At 36.8% G+C, this 24,141-nt stretch overlaps 1 protein-coding gene across 4 annotated transcripts in view; it reads left to right on the top strand.

The window, feature by feature from the left end:
• The first annotated feature begins 311 nt into the window (after positions 1-311).
• The window catches only part of LOC145506138 (N(6)-adenosine-methyltransferase non-catalytic subunit METTL14-like), a 41,871-nt gene continuing 18,041 nt past the window's right edge, over positions 312-24,141 (top strand). For all 4 annotated transcript variants that reach the window (XR_014053572.1, XM_081490072.1, XM_081490063.1 and 1 more), the window contains exons 1-7: positions 312-533; positions 4,570-4,658; positions 5,308-5,395; positions 6,701-6,781; positions 7,130-7,217; positions 18,566-18,656; positions 20,051-20,192. Coding sequence is in view for 3 of the 4 variants with exons in the window: in XM_081490072.1 (XP_081346198.1) it covers positions 468-533; positions 4,570-4,658; positions 5,308-5,395; positions 6,701-6,781; positions 7,130-7,217; positions 18,566-18,656; positions 20,051-20,192 (645 nt within the window). In the remaining variant the exon portion in view is untranslated. The remainder of the gene's footprint in view (positions 534-4,569; positions 4,659-5,307; positions 5,396-6,700; positions 6,782-7,129; positions 7,218-18,565; positions 18,657-20,050; positions 20,193-24,141) is intronic.

The raw sequence follows: 24,141 nt of genomic DNA on the forward strand, positions 1-24,141 counted from the left end.
TAAAACGTCAGCACTGGCAACTGGGGAATTATTGAAAAAGGGAATCGACAATACGACCCACAACTCGGAAACAGTGCTAACAGACCTAGGAAGGCTGCAGTCCCAGGAGAGGACAGTGAGAAGCCAGGCCACCTGCCCGCACCATTCTGACAGCCTGCGCACCATTCTGACAGCCCGCGCTCTCGGAAGGGCGGACACCTTCCGTGACGCCCCCTGCGCCGCAGGACACTCATTGGGCCTCTGCTAAATGGCGTCAAATCGCGGGCGTCCAGGAGGAGGCGGGACTTCCGGGTCCCGTGGCGCAAAATTCCGGCCGCGCCGGAAAGGCCTACTGAGGAGAGGGTATTGGGTACCCGCCTCCTGAAGCGGCTGGAAAATTTTGTGTTCTACAGATTCCGAAGAGAAATTGGGACAAGGATTCATCCGCTAATTGCCAATTTTCGAGGTAGTGGAAAACAAGTCGGGACATGGACAGCCGCTTGCAGGAGATCCGGGAGCGGCAGAAGTTACGTCGACAGCTTCTCGCGCAGCAGGTCCGCGGCCCAGGGAGGGGTCGCGAATACGCGTGCGCGGCATTCCCCGTCCCTTTCTCCTCGCTTTTCCGCCTCCTCATCTGCCACGGGGCATCCCTTTCTGGTCTCGAGACTTTAATGCTGGGACCTGCCTACCCTCTGTGCCCCGAATCGTTCCCCTTTCATGTTGTGGTCCTTGTGGTGGTGCTAAACCGACCGCCACGCGTGGTCTTCAGCATCATTTATGGAATGCCCGCTAGGTGTCTGGCATAGTGCTCAGTGACGAGGATACAAAACTTGGGTGTTTGTGTATAAGTTATCGCGGTTCACGCGAGGAAAGGGGACTCGTTATCCCCTCAGTTTCTCTTCACTTTTTAAGTAGTCGTTTGTGTCTTGGTTTTCTCGTATCAGCGCCTGATTCATGAGATTGTGGCTTCATTGTGAAATAGGTTTACAGTGTTTTTTCTGGGATAATATCTAAAGGCCTCATTGGAAGTAGCCTGAGTGTAAATGTTAGGTTCTGCATCATGGGTGTTGCAGTCGACTGTGCTGTGTACCGTATCCTCGTCATTACCCACAGCTAAACGTTTGAATTCTTTTATCAGTCACAACAAATCTCTGAAAGGGGTAGCATTATCTTCACATAATGAAACACAGGCGCCGGTGGTTAACTAACTTTTCCCCCGAGTCGTTAACCGCTAGGCCAGTAAGTTGAACCCAGGTTTGTCTGTCCAAAGCTTATCTTCACTGCTTCTTGTGTGTAAGTTGACACGTGCTGATTAGTAGAGTACACGTGCAGAAAATGCACATGCACATCTTTGCTTAAAGTCAGAGGCTGTGTTTTCCTTTCTACCCCTCGGGTCAGTAAAAGTGATGGGGGAAATGCTCATAAGCTTTAATGAGGAATCTTAATAGTTATTCAAAAATAGTAATTTTTTTCTGTTTTAAGTCTTGGCTTTAGTAAATGAAAATCAAAGATATAGCTTCTTTTATGACATGAAAAGATTTATGGTATAGCGTTTAAAATGTCGGTGTTTAGGGACTTCTCTGTTGGTCCAGTGGTTAGGACTCTGCGATTTCATGGCTGTGGCCTGGGTTCAATCCCTGGTTTGGGAACTCAGATCCCTTAAGCCCCGTGGTGTAAGCCAAAAAAAAAAATGGGTGTTTGGAATCAGATCTGTTTCTGTGCCTCTGACATTATGATTTTTTGACAAATCAGATATCTTTTTCAAGCCTTCTTTATCCCAATTGCTTTTATCATGTTATGTTTGAAAATATCCAGTGGCTCTTTATTACAACCAAGTAAGATTTTTACACTTAAGTTTTGAATTCAGACCTATATTTGACTCAAAATACATACATAAGGAATTATTTCTTGAATGTCTTACTATGTACCAGGAACTCTTGTAGATGTTGGTAACTCAGCTATGAATAATAGGTTATCCTACCATTAGAGAACTTACATAGTGTACAGCATTTACTAATGGCTACTGTTTATTAAGTCCCTTGTATGTGTCAAAGAACTTGACAAACTTTTACATATGTTATATTTTATCATACAAGTCAGATGCTATCTGGATCTTATAGATGAAGAAAATAAAGCTCAAAGAATTTCCCTTACACGCTGAAGGTGACAAAACTTAAGTTTGCCAGCTTCAGTGTTAGGCCTCTCTGTGCTCTTTTCAATACACCTGGCTCCTTCTTGGTATAACTGGTTAGAAACCATTCCACCTGGGTGAGGATGGCCAATATCATCAATGGTAGACTTCCACTTTACCAGCAGCCTTTTTTTTTTCACTTACTATGTGAACAAGACTGGTTGCTCTCCAGAAAGTTATTTGTGTAATATAATAGACTTTATAATTTTTAAGAAGTGTCCTTTCTTTCTGGTTTCTATCCTTTATGGCACAGCCGTGGTCAGAACTTTGTGATGAAACTTGGTCTGGAACTCCCTGGTTTAGGCTTTTCTCTCTCTGTGTGTCTGTTGTCCTGAATGTTGGGTCCACTACTGTACATCACTAACTCATAAATACAATTCCAGTTGGGTTAATCTTCTACCCTAACTCTGTTTCTTACCCAAAGTTAGTTTTTAATAAGTTTTTTAATAAGTTTTTGTTGATTCATGAACTTCAAAGTAGAGCACAACTCAACGTATATAATTTGCTTGATTTGCTTTTGGCTGCTGGATGAAGATATCAGGTGCAGTGTATAGGCACAAACTATGATTGTGGCCATTGATGCTGCCACCAGTAATTTACACCTGCTTTTTAACTTGTAGCTTTGTTTTTAAAAATTAATATACTTCCAAAGGATACCAAATTGTCATAATTATTCAAATAATATATTTAGTGCTACCACAGTGGAAATGGCAACCCACTCCAGTATTCTTGCTTGGAAAATTCCATGGACAGAGTAGCCTGGTGGGCTGCAGTCAAGGGGGAATCACAAAGAACTGGACACAACTGAGCACGCACACACCCACCCACCCACGATGGAAAGTCTATTTAATTACTCCAGTCATTCCACAATTAAAAAAAAAAAAATGTTGGAACACAAGATGATTATGTATGTAAGCACAATTTGATCTAAAGCGTTTGTCTTATAAAACATCGTATTCTAATTTAGGCCTTGGCAAGAAATCTCATTGGTTTATTCACATAGTTATTGAGCATCTATTATAAGTCAGACTTTATAATAGCTCCTGAACATATAGATATCAACAGGACAGAGTTCTTCCTCAGTGAGCTAACAATTCAATGGGGGGAGAAGTAGACAAAAGTAAACATAAAATAATTGAGGTGTACAAATATAAAATAATATAAATAGGGAATAAACAAAAGTAAAACAAAATTAGTTTGTATTTTTATCTGAATGAGAAAATGAGGAGGTAAGGGAAAAATGGAAGGAGACTACCTATTCTCTCTCTAGTGTTCATAGAAGAACTCTCTGAGAAAGTGACTTGTGTTTATCTGAGAACTGAAGGGAGTGGAGTCAGTCGCTTTCATGGGAAGAAGGTTAAAAAGCATTTCCCCTACAGGAAGTAGATGTGTTTTCTGACAAAACAGAGGAGGGATCAGGAAAATTTTATGGAAGAATTAAAATATCAGAACAGTTAATATATTAGAAGAGATTTATCAGTGGGGAAACTTTAGGGGAGTCATGGAATAGTCTAAAGAGGCAGTGGAAATTAATATAATTGTTTAATAAAAATTGTTTAATAATGACTGGGCGCTAGTATTGTATGCTTTCTCACCTTTTTTGAGCTCAAGGGGCTATTTAATGCAGACTTCCTCATGCTCTTATTGTGCTTAAAAATGTTAAGTGATTCCTCATGGCCTATAAATTGCTTTCTATACCTTTGGTTTGGTTTTTAATTTTTCCGTGAATTGATGCCACAGTTTGTAGCCAGACTTACCTCAACTAGTGATTTGTTTACATTTGTATTTTGCAAAATTTCCCCAACTGCCAGCCGTAATTTGCATAACTATTTTTCAGGTATTTGGACAGTTTAGTATTGTGCTTGTAATCATTATATAAAGACTTGGTTTGAATAAAACCAAATAGGTATTTATTACAATATGGGATAAATAAGGTATAGCACATGAAGTATATGTACCATATAAAATAAATAAGGAATGGTACACAGATGGATGAAAAGTGTTTAACATAATGCCTATCAAACTATAAACACTGTTAGCTGCTTTTTTTTGTTACTATTACTACTACTAAATCGTGTTTTATTATTTACTTTAAAAGAAGATTGGCTCAAGTTAATTGTTTTGATATACTGATATAACTGTAAGTTATACTGATATAACTTAAAGCATAAAATACTTTTCAGCTGTCCAAATCATTCTTAAATAACGTGGTTTTGTTTCAAGGTACTTCTGTTTTTCCTGCAAGGTCAATAGTCCATTTGCTTGCTATGGTAGTTAGGGATAGTTCTTTCTTTCTTTTTTTTTTTTTTTTACTATTTAATGTATTAAATGCTGCTACAAATGGCTAGAAAGGATATTCAGCGCATTGTGTTCTAATTTTGATTTTTGCCTTTTCTCAGTTGGGAGCTGAAAGTGCCGACAGCATTGGTGCTGTGTTAAATAGCAAAGATGAGCAGAGAGAAATTGCTGAAACAAGAGAAACTTGCAGGTCAGTAGAATAATTGCTTTTTATAAGCGGTATGTTAATATTTGCAAAAGGATCATTGCTTTAATAAACAATAATCTTAGGTATCAAGTATGTTGTTATGATAAGCATCAGCATACCAATTTGGAAAACAATTGATTTTTATTGTCTATGAGTTATGAAATGCTTATTTTCTTAATATAAGTTCTCATTTATGAACTAGTTAGAAAATGGAATGTTAGACTGAGAATTAGCTTATGTACCATATATAATTTTATTTTAAAAATCCTTATTTAAAAAAAAGTGCTTTGCCCTAAAAGTGATACTCATTTGATAGTTCATAAAGCATTTAGAATTTTTCAGTATTGTAGTTACCAATTAGAACATCAATTTCACTCAAGACAGATTAAAATGGTATGTAATGTAGAAATTTCTCTTTGCCATACATACCTTATAAAAACTTATTTTCTCATTTGGTTGCTTTCTCAAAAATAAAGTACAAAGTTATTAATCAGGTTGTGATACTTTTAAAATTTATAAACCAAGTGAATGGATACTGTTTAGTCAGGAAAAATTTGTCTTGTTCTGTCTTTTTAAAACTGTTCTTTAATATTAATGGATACGTGTATACATCTTATGTATTTGTGAGTGATATTTCAGTTTTAATTTTCAGGGCTTCCTATGATACCTCTGCTCCAAACGCAAAACGTAAGTATCAGGATGAAGGAGAGACAGATGAAGACAAGATGGAAGAATACAAGGCGAGTAGAGAATGGGGCAATGTTTTGGGCAAGAGAAAAATAAGTCCTTACAATCTGTAGAGTCTTATTTAGGAAAACAAATTTGACAAAAGTTGAATTTTGACAAAACACTAAATAACGTCAGTAGCATATATGTCACCACTTATATCAATTTACTCATTTTAATAGAAGAGGTATGTGGATTAAATCAGGTGATGTATGTAAAGCACTAAGCGTAATGCCTAGTAAGCTCTAGGCAACAACATTCTTAAATAAGAGCAAGGAGGTAGATGTACCAGTAACGTTGGATAATTGGATCAATTTTCAGGAGGCTACACTGTCTTTTATGAGTTGTATTATTCCATCTTAACAATATAGGGTAGTGCAGTTAAAATATTTTGAGAATCCATGGGCTAGATGACAGTGTAGAAGCATTTTTAACAGAGGCCCAAGCAAAAAAACCCAACTTCTGAACTTGTAGTTGCATTATTTAGGTGAAAAAAAAGTAAAGGGCAAAAAACCTATCTCCATTTTTTCGAATTATTGTTATACAGCTGTATTTAACAAATGAGAATAAATAGTTTGAGTAAATCTCTAAGTATAATTACCTAATTTCATAAAAACTATGTTGTGTGTTGGGCTTCCCTGGTGGCTTAGTGGTAAAGAATGTGCCTGCCAGTGCAGGAGACATAAGAGATGTGGGTTCAATCCCTGGGTTTGAAAGATCCCCTGGTGGGGAAGATGGCAACCCACTCCAGTATTCTTGCCTAGGAAATCCCACTGACAGAGAGGCCTGGCAGGCTACAGTCCATGCGGTCGCAAAGAGTTGGACCCATCTTTGCGAAACAAAAATATTGTGTGTTGGTTGCATTTGATATATCCTAATATATAACTTAAATATTTGTGATTATGTTAGATTAAAGCATATACACTTCCTAATATTTTAACATTTTTGACCTATAAAATAGCGATTTCTTTTGGTTTGCTCTAGTAGAAGTAAAATTGCCCCATTGGTGGGCCTGTCTTTCATGATTTAAGCTAAATTCTAATAATTTAAAGTATTATATCTAAGGTAAATATAGATAACTTAGTCAACAGAATTAGTAGTTATAGACAGTTATTATTGAGAATGAAAAGGAAATTTTTATTATAAACATAGCTAGTTACAGGTAATGACAAAGCAAAGACTTCAATGTTTGACTTTAATGGTAATTTGAAAAATTTACGTCTTAGGGAAATAAAATATTTATGAGTCTTAATACTTACGATATAATACATAAGATTCCTCTTAAACATAAAATATCTACTTAATCTTCCTTTTTTAAGGATGAATTAGAAATGCAACAGGAGGAAGAGAATTTGCCATATGAAGAAGAGATTTATAAAGATTCTAGTACTTTTCTTAAGGTAAATAATTTTCAAATCTTTTAACTTTTCATGTTTCAGCCCTTTGCCTGAAAAGATTTTAAATACTTATTTATGTTCAAGATTTTTTTTCAGTTATTGAGGGATCATTTTTATTGTAAAATAAAATATCATTTAAAATTATTCATGAAATGCTCTTCTGATGCTTGGCTGTTAATGTCTGTAGATAACTGAATTGTAAACTATCATTTTAGTAGTGATGTTTTTTATTTTTTAAATCTATCAGTTAGCTTATATTTTGCTTGGCCTCATAATAAAAAATAAAGCTCCGAGTTAATGTATCTGTCATCAGAGTGAAAGCTATTAATTTAATTTTGACTTTTTCTTTAGGGAACACAGAGTTTAAATCCCCATAATGATTACTGCCAACATTTTGTAGACACTGGACATAGACCCCAGAATTTCATCAGGGATGTAGGTATGTCTGATTTGTTGGGAATATGCGATTGCCGGCTGTTGGTTACATGCATGTAATTTATCCATTTTGTGGTTTATTTCTAACAAAATTACTTTTTCCTGGCATGGCTTTAATTCATAGTACTTCTTGTACACTGTCTTTTTCCATCAAGCAGTGTTGCTTTTTTCCTTTTTCCTTCCTTTCCTTCATTTTGTTTCTGTGATTATCCCTCATTTTTATTTTGCCTTTATTTATTCCTTCTTTGATGCTCTTCCTTTCTTTAGGTAAATCTGATTTTTTGACCTATGTCATTTTCCTTTCCTCTAAGAATTTTTTTTTTTAACGTTTCTTGCAAGATAGGCCTACTAGCAACAAATTCCCTCAGTTTTTGTTTCTCTGAGAAAGTCTTTATTTCTCCTTTACTTTTGAAAGATTAATTTTGTAAAGTACAGAATTCTGGATTGGTGTTTTCTTTCTTTCAATACTTTAAATATTTTACTTCACTCTCTTTTTGCTTGCTTTTTTCTGAGAAGTTGGATATAATTCTTAACTTTGTTCCACAGTAGGTTTGTTTTTTTTTTTCCTGGTTTCTTTCAGGACTTTTATTTTCTATAGCTTGAAAATGATATGTGTAGGTATAGTTGAGTTTTTCTCTTTTTTGATATGTATCCTGTTTGGTACTCTCTGAGCTTCCTATATTTGGGGTTTGATGTCTGACATTAATTTGTGAAATTTTTAGTCATTATTTGTTTATTTTTGACTTCCTCAGATCTTAGTTGTGGCATGTGAGCTCACTGTTGTGGCTTAGTAGTTGTGGTACATGGACTTAGTTGTCATGCCGCATGTGGGGTCTTAGTTCCCCAATCAGGTATCGAACCGCCATCCCCTGCATTGCAAGGTGGATTCTTAATGCCTGGACCACCAGAGAAGTCCCCCCAGTTATTATTGATTCAGATATTTCTTCTGTTCCTCTGGTTTTTCTCTTCGTCTGATGTTTCCATTACACCTTTTGTAGTTATCTTATGTTCCTTGGATAGTCTGACTTTTTTCCCCCCAGTTTTTGTTCTATTTACTTTTCAGTTTTTGAGATTTCTGTTGAGATATCCTCAAGCTCAGATTCTTTCCTCAGCTGTGTTCGGTCTACCAGTATGCTCCTCAGAGGCAGTATCCCTGCATTTTTAAAACAGCTTGATTAAGATAATTCATGTACTATACAATTCACCCATTTAAAGAATATAATTTTTTAAAGTATCTACAGGTTTGTGCAACCATCACCACCATCTAATTTTAGACCTTTTTTTAAAATTGAGGTATAGTTGACTTACAATCTTATATAAGTTTTAGGTGTACAAATAGTGGTTCACAATTTTTAAAGTTTATACTTTATTTATAGCTAATATAAAATATTGTCTATATTCTCTCTGCTGAACATTATGCTTGTAACTTATTCATTACATATATAGAAATTTGTATTTTATAATCCCTGCCCCCGTTTTGCTCTCCCTCTTCTATCCCCACTGGTAACCACTAATTTGTTTTCTGAGTCTGTTTCTTTTTGTTATATTCACTAGGTTGCTCTTTATTTTTTAGATTTCACATATGAGTGATAATATATGGCATTTGTCTTTCTGACTTATTTCACTAAGCATAATATCCTCCATGTTGTTGCAAATAGTGAAAGATACAATCACTTTTTATGGCTGAGGAGTACTCCATTGTATATGTGTATGTACCATATCTTTATCCTTTCACATGTTGATGGGCGCTTAGGTTGCCTCCATATCTTGGCTATTGTAAATAATGCTTCTGAGAACATCGGTGCCTGTGTCTTTTTGAATTAGTGTTTTTGTTTTTTTCATATACATACCCAGGAGTGGAATTTCTGTATTCATATAGTTACTTCTATTTTTAGTTTTTTGGAAAAACAGTATGATAGTTCCCTACTGTTTTCCACAGTTGCTACATACATTCCTACCAACAATATTACACATCCTTAGAACATTTTTATCTCCCCTAAAGAAACTCAGTACTCAATCATTAGCAGTCAGTTTCCATTCCTTCTCACACAGTTGCCGCCCCCCCCCCAACCAGGCTTAAATAACCATTCATTGACTCATTATCAGTTTGCCTATTCTAGACATTTCATATAATTGGACTCATACAATGTGATTTTGTGACTGGGCTTTTTTCACGTAACATAGTGTTTTCAGTGGCCATTGATGTTAGCAGCGTGTAGAAGTATTTCCATTGTAAGTATATACCACATTTTGTTTATTCATTTGAATTGTTTCCACTTTCTGACTTGACAACTCTCCTGCTGTGAATATTCATGTAGAGTTTTTGTGTGAATGCATGCTCTCATTTCTCTTGGGTGTATACCTGGGAGAGAATTACTGGGTCATGTGATAGTTCTACATTTAACTTTTTGAGGAACTGCAAATCTGTTTTTCAGAGCAGCTGTACTGTATATATTTTTACTAACAATATGTGAGGGTTCCAACAGTATTTCAGGTATCATTGACACTTTCTATTATCTGTCTTTATAGTTATAGCTATACTAGTGAATATGAAGTAGTATTTCATGTGGTTTTGATCTGCATTTCCCTAGTGACTAATGATATTAAAAATCTTTTCCTATGCTTATTTTTCCATTTAAATACCTATTTTGGAGAAATGTCTAAAAGCTTTTTTTTTAGATATTTGACTTTTTATTATTTTATTGTAAGAGTTCTTTATATATTCTCAGTGTATGTATTCTCTTTATATATTCTCCTTTATCAGATGTATGATTTGCAAATATTTTCTCCCATTCTGTGGGTTGTCTCTTCACTTTTTTGATGGCACCCTTTGCCACACAAAAATTTTATTTTGATGTAATCCAATATACTTTTTCTTTTTTTGCTTGTAAGCAACATGTGGAAACTGATTTTAATGTTTTCATGGTCACAATTTAGATGTAGCACAAAAAGTTATAATAAGGGTGAGATAAGCCAATTACAGAATGACAAAAATGCACGCACTTAAAGAGGTACTTAAAATATCAGTAGTACATATATAAATACATACACTTTTATGAGCTACCTAAAATAGTGATTCTCACAGAAGAAGAGAATACAGCAGTGGTTGTCAGAGGCTGGAGAGAGAGGAAAATGAGAAGTTGTTGTGCAGTTGGCATAAAGTTTCAGTTATGCAAGATAAATTAATTCTGTAGATCTTGATGATCAGTCGCTCAGTTATGTCTGACTCTGTGACTCCATGGACCACAGCGTGCAAGGCTTCCCTGTCCTTCACTGTCTCCTGGAATTTGCTCAAACTCATGTCCATTGACTTGGTACTGCCATCCAACTGTCTCAACCTCTGCCACCCCTTTCTCCTCCTGCCGTCAGTTTTCCCAGCATCACTTTTCCAGTGAGTCAGCTCTTTGCATCAGGTGGCCAGAGTATTAAGAGCTTCAGCTTTACCATCAGTCCTTCCAATGAATATTCAGGATTAATTTCCTTTAGGATTAACTGGTTTGATCTCCCTGCTGTCCAAGGGATCTCAAGAGTCTTTTTCATCACCACATTTTGGAAGCATCAGATCTTCAGCGCTCAGCCTTTAATAGTGCAACTCTCATAGCTCTCCCTACGTGACTGCTGGAAAAACCATGACTATACGGACCTTTGTCAGCAAAGTGATATCTCTGCTTTTTAATACGCTGTCTAGGTTTGTAATAGTTTACAGCCCAGAAAATAAAGTCTATCACTCTTTACATTTTTTTCCCCATCTATTTGCCATGAAGTGATGGGGCCAGATGCCATTATTGTAATTTTTTGAATGTTGAGTTTTAAGTCAGCTTTTTCACTCTCCTCTTTGACCTTCTTCAAGAGACTCTTTAGTTCCTCTTTGCTTTCTGCCATTGGAGTGGTATCATCTGCATATCTGAGGTTATTGATATTTCTCCCAGCAATCTTGATTCCAGCTTGTGCTTCAGCCAGCTCCTCATTTCCCATGATGTACTCTGTATATAAGTTAAATAAGCAGGATGACAATATACAGCCTTGACGTACGCATTTTGCAGTTTGGAACCAGTCTGTTATGCCATATCCTGTTCTAAATGTTGCTTCTTGACCTGCATTCAGGTTTCTCGGGAAGACAGGTAAGGTGGTCTGGTAGTCCCATCTCTTGAAGACTTTTCCCCAGTTTCTTGTGATCCACACAGTTGAAGGCTTTAGTGTAGTCAATGAAGCAGAAGTAGAGGTTTTTCTGAAATTCCCTTGTTTTTTCTATGATCCAAAGGATGTTGGCAATGTGATCTCTGGTTCCTCTGCCTTTCCTAAATACAGCTTGTACATTGAGAAATCTGAAACTTCTCGATTCGTGTACTGCTGAAGCCTAGCTTGAAGGATTTTGAGCATTACCTTGCTAGTATATGAAATGAGTGTAATTGTGTGATAGTTTGAACATTCTTTGGCATTGCCCTTCTTTGAGATTGGAATGAAAATGATCTTTTCCAGTCCTGTGGCCACTCCTGAGTTTTCCAAATTTGCTGGCATATCATCTTTTAGAATTTGAAATAGCTCAACTGGAATTCCATCACCTCCACTAGCTTTGCTCATATTAATGCTTCCTAAGGCCCACTTGACTTCATACTCCAAGAGGTCTGTCTCTATGTGAGAGATCACACCATCATGGTTACCCGGGTCATTAAGACCTTTTTTGTAAAGTTCTTCAGTGTATTTTTACCACTTCTTTTTATATCTCTTCTGCTTCTGTTCTTTATTGTGCCCATCTTTGCATGAAGTGTTCCCTTGGTATCTCTAATTTTCTTGAAGAGATCTCTCGTCTTTCCCATTCTATTGTTTTCCTCTATTTCTTTGCATTGATCACTTAGGAATGCTTTCTTATCTCTCCTTGCTATTGTTTGGGACTCTGCATTCAGATGGATATATCTTTCCTTTTCTCCTTTGCCTTTCACTTCTTTTCTCAACTATTTGTAAAGCCTCCTCAGACAATCATTTTGCCTTGTTTTATTTCTTTTTCTTGGGGATGATTTTGGTCACTGCCTCCTATACAATGCTATGAACCCGATCCATAGTTCTTCAGGCACACTCTTATCAGATCTAATCCCTTGAATCGATTTGTCACTTCCAGTGTATAATCATAATGAATTTGATTTGGGTCTTACCTGAATGGCCTAGTGGTTTTCCATACTTGCTTCAGTTTAAGTCTGAATTTTGCAATAAGGAGTTCATGATCTGAGCCACAGTCAGCTCCTGGTCTTGTTTTTGCTCACTGTCTAGAGCTTCTCCATCTTTGGCTGTAAAGAGCTCTCCATCTTCTCCATCTGGTGATGTCCATGCGTAGAGTTGTCTCTTGTGTTGTTGGAAGAGGGTGTTTGTTATGACCAGTATGTTCTCTTGGCAAAATCTGTTAGCCTTTGCCCTGCTTCATTTTGTACTCCAAGGCCAAACTTGCCTGTTACTCCAGTTATCTCTTGACTTCCTACTTTGCATTCCAGGCCCCTATGATGAAAAGAGTCCATAGATCTGCTGTATAGCAAATTGTCTATTCTCAGCAATACTGCTGACCATAGTCAACAATACTTCAAAAAATTTAAGAGGGTATATTTTATCTTACTTAAAAATGCTTGTTGAGTCGCCAAGTTGTGTCTGACTCTTTGTGACCCCATGGACCGCAACACACCAGGCTTTGCTGTCCCTCACCCTCTCCCAGAGTTTGCCCAAGTCATGTCCATGGAATTAGTGATGCCATCCAACCATCATCCTCTGTTGCCCTCTTCTCCTGCTTTTAATCTTTCCCAGCATCAGGGTCTTTTCTAATGAGTTGGCTCTTTGCATCAGGTGACCAAAGGATTGGAACTACAGCTTTAGCATCAGTCCTTCCAAAGAGTGTTCATGGTTGATTTCCTTAAAGATTTGATTTAGTGTGATCTCCTTGCTTTCCAAGGGACTCTCAAGAGTCTTCTCTAGCACCAATTCAAAAGCATCACTTCTTTGGTGCTCAGCCTTCTTTATGGCCCAACTTTCACATCCGTACATGACTACTGGAAAGATCATAGCTTTGATTGACTATACGGACCTTTGTTGGCCAAGTGATGTCTTTGATTTTTAACACACTGTCTAGATTTGCCTTAGCTTTCCTGCCAAGAAGCCATCATCTTCCTTTCCTGCCCAGAAGCAGTTGTCTTCTAATTTTATGGCTGCAGTCACTGTCCGTGGTCATTTTAAAGCCCAAGAAGAGAAAATTTGTCACTGCTTTCCCCTTTTCCCCTTCTCTTTGCCCTGAAGTGATGGGAACAGATGCCATGATCTTGGTTTTTTTAATATTAAGTTTTAAGCCAGCTTTTTCACTCTCCTCTTTCACCCTCATCAAGAGGCTCTTTAGTTCCTCTTCATGCTCTACCATTAGAGTGGTAACATCTGCATATCTGAAGTTGTTGATATTTCTCCTGGCAATCTTGATTCCAGCTTGTAACTCATCCAGCCTAGTATTTCCAATGATGTACTTTGTGTATAAGTTAAATAAACAGGGTTGACAATACCAGGCTTGTCCTACTCCTTTCTCAATCCTGAACCAGTCAGTTGTTCCCTCTGGGGTTCTAACTGTTGCTTCTTGACCTGCATACAGGTTTCTGAGGAGACAGGTAATATGGTCTGATATTCTCATCTCTTCAGCCTGCCACAGTTTGTTATGATCCACACAGTCAAAAGCTTTAGTGTAGTCAGTGAAACAGAGGTGGATGTTTTTCTGGAATTCCCTTGCTTGCTCTGTGATCCAGTGAAGGTTGGCAATGTGATCTCTGGTTCCTCTGCCTTTTCTGAATGCAGTTTGCTTGAACTTCTGGAAGTTCTTGGTTCACGTAATGCTGAAGCCTGCCTTGGAGGGTTTTGAACATAACCTTACTAGCATGGGAGATGAGCGCAGTTGTCCGTTGGTTTGAACATTCTTCAGTACTATCTTTCTTGGGAGTTGCGATGAGGATTTACCTTTTCTGGTCCTGTGATCACTGCTGGATTTTCCAAATTTGCTGACTTATTGCACTTAAAGTGCAGTGCTTTAATAGCATCGTCTTTTAGGATTTTAAATAGCTCTGCTGGAATTTCATCACCTCCACTAGCATTATTGGTCTTAGTGCTTCCTAAGACCCACTTGACTTCATACTCCAGGATGTCTGACTCTGAATGAGAGACTACACCATCATGGTTATCCAGGTCATTAAGATCTTTTTTGTACAATTCTTCTGTGTATTTTTTCCATCGCTTGATCTCTTCTGCTTCAATTAGGTCTTTACTGTTTCTGTCCTTTATTGTGCCCATCTTTGGATGAAATGTTCCTTTGATATTTCCAATCTTCTTGAAGAGATCTCTAGCCTTACACTTTCTGTTGTTTTCCTCTATTTCTTTGTACTGTTCATTGAAGAAGACCTTCTGGTCTCTTGCTATTTTCTGGAACTCTGCATTTTGTTGGGTGAACCTTTCTATTTCACCCTTTCATTTTGCTTCTCTTCTTTCCTCAGCTATTTGTAAAGCTTCCTCAGGCAACCACTTGTCTCTTGCATTTTTTTTCGTTGGGATGGTGTTGTTTGCTGCCTCCTGTACAGTATTATGGACCTCTGTCCATAGTTCTTCAGGCACTCTGTTCACTGGATCTGATCATTTGAGTCTATTTGTCACCTCCACTGATATTCATAGGGAATTTAGATTTAAGTCTTATCTGACTGGCCTAGTAGTTTTCCCCACTTTCTTTAGTTTAGGCTTGAATTTTGCTATGAGGAGGTGATGATCTGAGCCACAGTCAGCTCCAGGTCTTGTTTTTGTTGACTCTGTACAGCATCTTCATCTTCAGCTATGAAGAATGTAATCAATCTGGTTTCAGTATTTACTATTCTGGTGATATCCATGTGTAAAGTCATCTCTTGTGTTGTTGTGAAAGCTTGTTTGCTATGACAAGAGTATTTTCTTGGCAAAATTCTGTCAGCCATTGCCCTCCTTCATTTTGTACTCCAAGGCCAAACTTGCCTGTTATTCCAGGTATCTCTTGAGTTCCTACTTTGCATTCCAGTCCCTTATGATGAATCAGTTCAGTTCAGTCAGTCAGTCGTGTCTGACTCTTTGCGACCCCATGGACTGCAGCACACCAAACTCCCCTGTTCTTCACCAACTCCTGGAGCTTGCTCAAACTCATGTCCATTGAGTCGGTGATGCCATCCAACCATCTCATCCTCTGTTGTGCACTTTTCCTCCCACCTTCAATCTTTCTCAGCATCAGGGTCTTTTCCAGTGAGTCAGTTCTTCACATCAGGTGGCCAAAGTATTGGAGTTTCAGCTTCAGCATCAGTCCTTCCAATGAATATTCACGACTGATTTCCTTTAGGATGGACTGGTTGGATCTCCTTGCAGTCTGAGGGACTCTCAAGAGTCTTCTCCAGCACCACAGTTTAATAGCATCAATCCTTCGGCACTCGGCTTTCTTTATGATGAATAGGATATCTTTTTTTGGTGTTCTAGGAAGTCTTCTGTTGAGCGCCGAAGAATTGATGCTTTTGAACTGTGGTGTTGGAGAAGACTCTTGAGAGTCCCTTGGACTGCAAGGAGGTCCAACCAGTCCATCCTAAAGGAGATCAGTCCTGGGTGTTCATTGGAAGGACTGATGTTGAAGCTGAAACTCCAATCCTTTGGCCACCTGATGTGAAGAGTTGACTCATTGGAAAAGACCCTAATGTTGGGAAGGATTGGGGGCAGGAGGAGAAGGGGATGACAGAGGATGAGATGGTTGGATGGCATCACCAACTTGATGGACATGGGTTTAGGTAAACTCCGGGAGTTGGTGATGGCCAAGGAGGCCTGGTGTGCTGCTTGCGATTCATGGGGTCGCAAAGAATCGGACACGACTGAGCGACTGAACTGAACTGAACTGAGCCATACAGCAAATTCCCGTTGGCTATCTATTTTACATATGGTAATGTAAGTTTCCATGTTACTCTTTCCATACATCTCCCCCTCTCCTCCCCTCTCCCCATGTCCATAAGACTTCTGTGTTTCTGCATTGCTGCCCTATAAATAAATTCTTCAGTACCATTTTTCCGGATTCTGTATATATGTGTTAGAATATGATATTAATCTTTCTCTTTCTGACTGACTTCACTCTGTATAATAGGGTCTAGATTCATCCATCTCATCAGAACTGACTCAAATGCATTCCTTTTTATGGCTGAGTATATGTAGCACAAATTATTTATCCATTCATCTGTTGATGGACATCTAGGTTGCTTCCCTTAGGGATTCTTGTCCACAGTAGTAGGTCCAATGATTATCTGAATTAATTTCACCCATTCCCATTCATTTTAATTCATGGATTCCTAAGATGTTGATGTTTACTCTTGCCATCTCCTGCTTGACCATGTCTAATTTACCTTGATTCATGAATCTAACATTCCAGGTTCCTATGCAGTGCTATTCTTTAAAACACCCAATTTTACTTACATCCCAGACACATCCACAACTGAGTATTGTTTCCGCTTTGGCCCAGCCGCTTCATTCTTTCTGGAGCTATTAGTAGCTGTAATCCGCTCTTCCCTAGTAGCATATTGGACACCTTCCAAACTGAGCGGCTCATCTTTCAGTGTCACATCTTTTTGCCTTTTTATACAGTTCGTGGAGTTCTCAAGGCTCGTATACTGCAGTGGTTTGCCATTCTCTCCTCCAGTGGATCATGTTTTGTCAGAACCCTCCACTATGACTCGCCTGTCTTGGGTGGCCCTTCACAGCATGGCTCATAGCTTCATTGAGTTATGCAAGCCCATTAGCTGAGACACGGCAGTGATCTGTGAAGGGGTCTTACTGCACGTACACACACCAAAACCAGAGGAACACAAAGAAACTTCTGAAGGTTATTAATATGTCTCATCTTGATTGTGGTTATGGTTTCACAGCTATATGCATATGTTAAAACTCACCGGATTGCATCCATTAAATATAAGTTTAATGTATAAGGTTTTTGTTTATCAATTATACTTCAATAAAGCTTTTTTTTTTTAAGGTTATAAGTAATATGGCCAAATTTCATTATTGTCCTTTCTGCTTTTAAGACGTTTATTTCTCCAAGGCAAAGAAAATGTACTTAGGAAACTATTATGGATTGAGAAAAAATTGTACCTCTGTTTTGTAGATGATTGAGAGCTGACTCTACTGTGATTGAAACCCGAATATAATAAAATCTTCAAACTTGTTTCATTTGAAATTTGATCTGTAACCACTGATTAAGGACGCTTTACAAAATCTTTCATTTTTTTAATCTTTGATTAAAAATCATATCATATTTGAAAATGGACTTTTGGTTTTTAAGATGATTATGATTCTTGTAAGGAAGAGGGATAAAGTAAAATAAGATCTTTTAGGAATCTTTGATATTCAAAGCCCTACTTACAGTTGTTTAAACAGGCATTATGCTGTTTTACCTAAAATCTCTCTGAGGTTCAAAGATTTAAATATTTTTGAGGACATGGAAACAATAAAGCTCCTGCTTTTAACCTTTCTGGGACTTGGAGGTGTTTTTGAAGATCCTGAGCTTGAAAATATATATGAAGATTTGGTTTATAATATATGGAGATGTGAGATCTTTAAAACTATAAATACTGATGTAGGATATGTTTTTAGAGAAAATGACTTGTCTTGGAGTTGGTAGTACAATGAGATAAGTAATCAGAGTGAGTGAGGTGAGAGCTCATCGACTAATAGGGACTCATTATCTTTCTGCCTAGATTTGTTCTGGGATAGTGTCCATAATTTAAGCCATTTAAGATCGTCAGTAGTAAGGATAAGAAATCTTCATGTTCTCTGCGTTGGATAACTGTCAAACTAAGGGAAAACTGAACAGTCATTAGATCTTTGGGAGAGTTGTTTTTTTGTTTTTTGTTTTCTTTTTAGTAAAAAAAAAAAAAAGGAAAAAAGCATGAACAAAAAAAAAAAAAAAATTCTTTTCCTGAGAACAGAATGTCTAAACTTGATACTTTAAGCAGATTATTTAATATAATAAGTTTGAAAAATTAAATGGTTACTTGACTTAAATCATCTGGCCTATAAAACACCTGGGTGTTTGCCTACATGTGAAATTAGGGTCATTAGGTATAAAATGTGTATATGAAGTATTTAAAAATACTCAAAACTAACTTTTTTACAAACGATGTGAGAATGATAAGTTGGTTGTGTCTTGTATTTAAAAATACTCAAAACTAACTTTTTTACAAACGATGTGAGAATGATAAGTTGGTTGTGTCTTGTTTTATTTTCCTGAGCAGGCTCATTACCTTTGAATTCACTGATACTCAATTGTATTGAAATTTGAAATTTACTATTTTTCCTCCCCAGGTTTGGCCGACAGATTTGAAGAATACCCTAAACTGCGGGAGCTCATTAGACTGAAGGATGAGTTAATAGCTAAATCTAACACTCCTCCTATGTAAGTGGGGTTTTTTGTTCCCAACTCAGGCTTAAAATATTAGTCTTTTTGTCATGTAACCTTTCTGAAGTTTGAAAAAAATTCAGCATCTTTGAAAGGTTAACACACTCTTTCTTCTTTAGTGAAATGTATTAGTTTGAAACTCTGGTATGGAGTACACAGTAGGTTGTCATTTTATTTGTTTTCAGTTTACTAGATAATTTAGAGTGTCTTTAAGTATTTTTTCTTAGAAAATCTTATTTGTTGTTTTCTTAACTATCTTTAAATGTTTTTAAATATCTTTTCTTCTCAAAAATTACTTATTGAAGAAAGTTAGAAAACTTAAGAGAGAGAAAATAAGAAAATGAAAGTTAATTATAACTTGGCAGCTAGGGATACTATTCTTAACATTTTGGAATACAAAAATTCATTTTAACCTTTGGTAACAGAATGTTTCCCTCAAAAATGTGTATAATCCTTAAAACTGGAGACTCTTTAGCTTACTTTGAACATTTTATACATTTAACAGTTTGCTAAAATATATGCTATTAACGATTAGAAAAACCACAGATAACTGAGTTTGTGGAAAAAAATTTTAACAGGCTAATATCATATTCAGAAATATTTTATGTTTAAAGTATCGTATGCATGCATGCATGCTAAGTTGCTTCAGTTGTGTCCAACTCTTTGCGACCCTATGGACTGTAGCCCTGCAGGCTTCTCTGTCCATGGGATTCTGTGGGCAAGAATACTGGAGTGGGTTGCCATGCCCTCCTCCAGGGGATCTTCCCGACTCAGGGATTGAACCTGGGTCTTCTGCATTGCAGGTGAATTCTTAACCGCTGAGCCACCTGGAAGCCCCAAAGTGTTTTATATTTATATTTGAAATACCTTCGTACTGTGTAGAAATAACCATTAAATAAAGACTAGTAGTAATTTATGCTAAGTGGCTGGAAAAGACTGTTAATATAAACACTATTGCTAACAAACAAACTAGCAAAAGAAAATTATGTCTATCTTTAGAAGCTTTTTTAGACAGAAGAATTTAAAACAATTTTTCTGAAGGACAATTGCAGGAAAAATAATGTAATATTCCTCGAAGTATTATGATGATAATGGAAAGGGACTCAGACACTCACGTCTGAGTATGGATTTTCAGTATAAAAATGAGAGAGATTTATACTCAGGATGTTCCTGTGGAATCATGGTTTTGCTTTGCAGTACGATTCTATCCATGTTCTCAGGAAGAACGGTGGTAGATAGTTTTACTGTCTATACTGAGGAGAGAGATTCCTCCATAAAAAGGTATTCAATTATTAGCTCATGATGACTTTGAAATAGTATTAGGAAATATTTAAGAAACTTTTTTTCATTACCATCTGTAATCTCTTACTTTTTATGCTTTAATCAAATAGGTATTTACAAGCAGATATAGAAGCTTTTGACATCAGAGAACTGACACCCAAATTTGATGTGATTCTTCTTGAACCACCTTTAGAAGAATATTATAGAGAGACCGGCATCACTGCTAATGAAAAATGCTGGACTTGGGATGATGTATGATGAAACTTTCTACATTGTAACGAATTATTTATTTTTCAAATGAATATATCTTTATTTGATCAGAGAGTAATATTATAAATACTGTTTTAGGAATTATAAATATAGATTTATAGTATATATTATGGCTGAAGATCTAAGGTACAGTAACAAATATTATAATATCTTTGGTGTTTCTTTTTGAGGCAGAAGTTGAGCAGGGAATAAGTTAAGTTGTCTTAAAATTCCAATCTTAGAGTCCTTGGATGTATAGCGAGAAATAAGTCTAAAAACAGATTGAATGGTTGATAGCTTTCTGTATTTGGTTAGTTTCAGTGAATGTCAGAGTATTCACACACACATATATATTAGCATAATTTTTACTCTTTAAAGAACTTACAGTATAATAGATTTAAAGAATATATAATCTCAGTCTTATATAATTGCAGTAAAGTTCTGTTTTCCTAAATAAAAGTAAACAAACTGATAGCCTCAGTGAGTTACGTAAAGTAATCTGTTTTTACCGGTCAGTAACAAAAATAGCAAATATATATTTATCGAGTACCACTCTGTACTAGGCAACTAGGTACTGGAGATTCAAAGGTGAATGAGACTTAGTATTTGGCCTTAAGGAGCACATAGTTGAATGGGATAAGCAATAACCTAAATAGATAATTGCAGTGTCATTTTGTTAGTTCAGTAATAGAGGAGTGCATAAGGTGATCTGAAAAAAAACCTGACCAAGTTGAGGAAGCTGGGGGACATAAAGAGGACGTGACACATGAACAAATTAGCCAGAATTGGCCAGCTGAGAATGGGCTGGGCTAGGAATTCCAAGCTGAAGGAACAGTAAGAGCAGGAGGCAAAGAGATGAGAATGGAGGTCTTGTATGTATGTTGATTGTGTTAAATCACAGATGGAGACTGTCTAGAGATGCTATCTTCTTAGAAGCTTGGACTTTTATCCTGAAGGCACTAAGGAATCTTTGAAGGGCTTTAACCAGTTTAGTAAAATGGTCTAATTAGTGTGTGGAGAAGGATGGTCCAGAGAAAATGAAGACTGGAGAGGGAACAGCAGTTAGAGGACTGTTGCAGTAGTCCGGTTAGGAGATGAAGGATCCCTGAATTAGGCTGATGGTAGTTAAGGATAGAAAGGTGATAAATTCAGTAATGTTTTGTAGGTATGTCTGGTGAGATCTAGTGATTGGGATGAGGGAAAGAGGTAAGGATGCTTGAAAGTTGAGTCTTAGGATAAATGGGTTCGGTTACCACCAGCTGAGAGTCAGTTTAAGAAGAGGAGCAGGATTAGAGGGATTAGGATTATGCTGAATGTGTTGATTAGAGGTGTATGAGAGACATTCACGTGGAGGTTGTAATAGGAGTATGCAACTTAACAGAAAGATCTGGCCATCTCAAAAGATAGATTTTAAAGGGTTAGCATATTAAACCTGTAAGAATAAATGAATGTGTCTTGAAATAGCATCTCAATTAGGATACAATGTGAATTTACAGTAAAGCCTCAGGAAACTTATATTTAAGAGGCACATAGAAAAGATGTGAAAAGAAAGGGTCACAGATGAATGAGGTGAATCAAGACAGTTTGAATGTCATGGAAGCCAAGGAATTAGAGCGCTTCCCTAATTGAGGAGGAGCATGTGATCAAAAGCATTGAACACAGAAGAGAGGCAGGGAGGGCAGTGAACTGAGACTGTGAACTGATGCTTCACAGGAGACTGCTCTGAGTCCTCGCACATCCCCTTCTGAGTTCATAGTCGTTACTGTTGTTAGTATTACTTACTCTTCAAGATATAACTTCAGTTTTTCTTCCTTGAAGCTTTCCTATCAGCTTCAATACCTCTGTCACATTTATTTACATTTTTATTTTATTTTACAAGTTTTTCCTCTCCTCTGATAAGTATAATCTGTGTTTATTGTTGAAACACAGAAATATATAGTATCCCCAAAACTTAAGGTTAAAGATGTAGTACTATTTATATTTAGGGCTGAGAGGTTTTCCAGATAGGTTGCACAAGTTAATATTCATTCTGATAGTGTTTAAGAAATATCTGTTTTTCCTCATCAAAATTCATATAGAAAATAATCTTTTAGGCAAAAGAAAATTGAAAAATTAATCTTATTATGTCTATGATTAGTAGTTAGGTTGAACTTTATTTTCTCTGGCCCATCTCTAAGATTTGGTCAGTGAAATCCAAGAGTTTAAATTTTATATGATAAACTAATAGAGTTTTTGTAATAAAGAAATTCCATTTTATATGCATATTGAAAAGTTTTGTCTGGAGCCCTAGGAACTCTAAGCTCTTAACCTTTATGTAGTAATAACCTAAAGAAAGTGCCAGTAGCTAAATATAAATAAAAGAAGTGTTTGAGTTTCTCAGATATTCTTTTTCATGTTAGAGTCAGTAGAGGTCAGTGTGTTTTAGTTAAGAATATAAGCACTTACTTAAAATACCAATATTTAGTATTTATAATTGTAACATCAAGAGTTATTTCCTTAATGTTCTTCGCTGTGTGCCATCACTTACCTTAGCTATGCCATGTATAAATGTGTATAGGAATATATGTGTGTGTCTGTGCATATTAATGTTTATTCATATTATGAGAATATTAGATTAGGCGTTATGTCAAGACAAAGTTGGAAGTGTAAAACTGAATAGGTTTATGCCTATTGTGATTTATTTCCACTATCACCCTCAAATAATGTTTTCTTACCTAGATAAGTTATAGGTGACATGGTTATGATGCACTCAGGTAAAAGTTAAGGAACTTCCCTTGTAGTCCAGTGGTTAAGACTCTGCGCTTCCTCTGTGGGGAATGTGGGTTCCATCCTTGGTTGGGAAAGTTCCACATGCCCGTGAGGTGTGATCAAAGAAAAAAATAAAGGAAAAAAAATTTTTTTTAAGTTAAAATTTTCTTAATACATGTAACTAATAGGTATTAGCTTGAGCCATGGTCTGTGGAACTTGTTAGCTGTATGTAATAGGAAGCAGTAGAATAAGAATACCACATAAAATGATTGCTTTTGTAGTCATTTATACACATTTATGGTCCCCAAATTTAGAGATTTAATTATTAAAGAACTTTTTTTTTAATTGACATACTCAACACATACAAAGCCAACAATTATAGCCTATTTTTTTTTTACATTTCAGACCTAAAGTGATCATTACAATGAAATGTGTATATTGATTTATTTTATTTAGAACTATTCTACTGGAAACCATGTCCTCCACAAACATTTGTGGTTATGTTTTATTTTAGGTTTGCCCCTAACTTTGGGGTAATTTAATCCCTTTTCTTTTCAGTTTCTTTTTCTGTAAATGGTAACAGGTTGCTCTAAACCTATACCTTATAAAATTCCGTAATTCTATAAATATGGTTTCCTATAAACTTTTCATACGGAATCAAGTGTGTCTATGTGCATGTGTTCATCTGTGTTGTATTAATACAGGAAAAAAAAACCCATAAGAACAAGTTTTAAGGATAAAATTTATTTTCCATTGTATTTCCTAATGAAAATTAGTACATTTAAAGAGCACATATACTATAAGCGGAGAAGGCAATGGCACCCCACTCCAGTACTCTTGCCTGGATAATCCCATGGACGGAGGAGCCTGGTAGGCTGCAGTCCATGGGGTCGCTGAAAGTTGGACACGACTGAGCGACTTCACTTGCAGTTTTCCCTTTCATGCATTGGAGAAGGAAATGGCAACCCACTCCAGTGTTCTTGCCTGGAGAATCCCAGGGACGGGGGAGCCTGGTGGGCTTCCATCTGTGGGGTCGCACAGGGTCGGACACGACTGAAGCGACTTAGCAGCAGCATACTATAAGTGAAAAGGAAAGTGAAGTCGCTCAGTCATGTCCGACTTTTTGCGACCCCATGGACTGTAGCCTACCAGGCTCCTCCATCCGTGGGATTTTCCAAGCAAGGGTACTGGAGTGGGTTGCCA

This window comes from Giraffa tippelskirchi, chromosome 1 (assembly GCF_054371585.1).
Source record: "Giraffa tippelskirchi isolate mGirTip1 chromosome 1, T2T-mGirTip1v1.2.pri, whole genome shotgun sequence".
NCBI classification, from domain to species: Eukaryota; Metazoa; Chordata; class Mammalia; order Artiodactyla; family Giraffidae; genus Giraffa; species Giraffa tippelskirchi.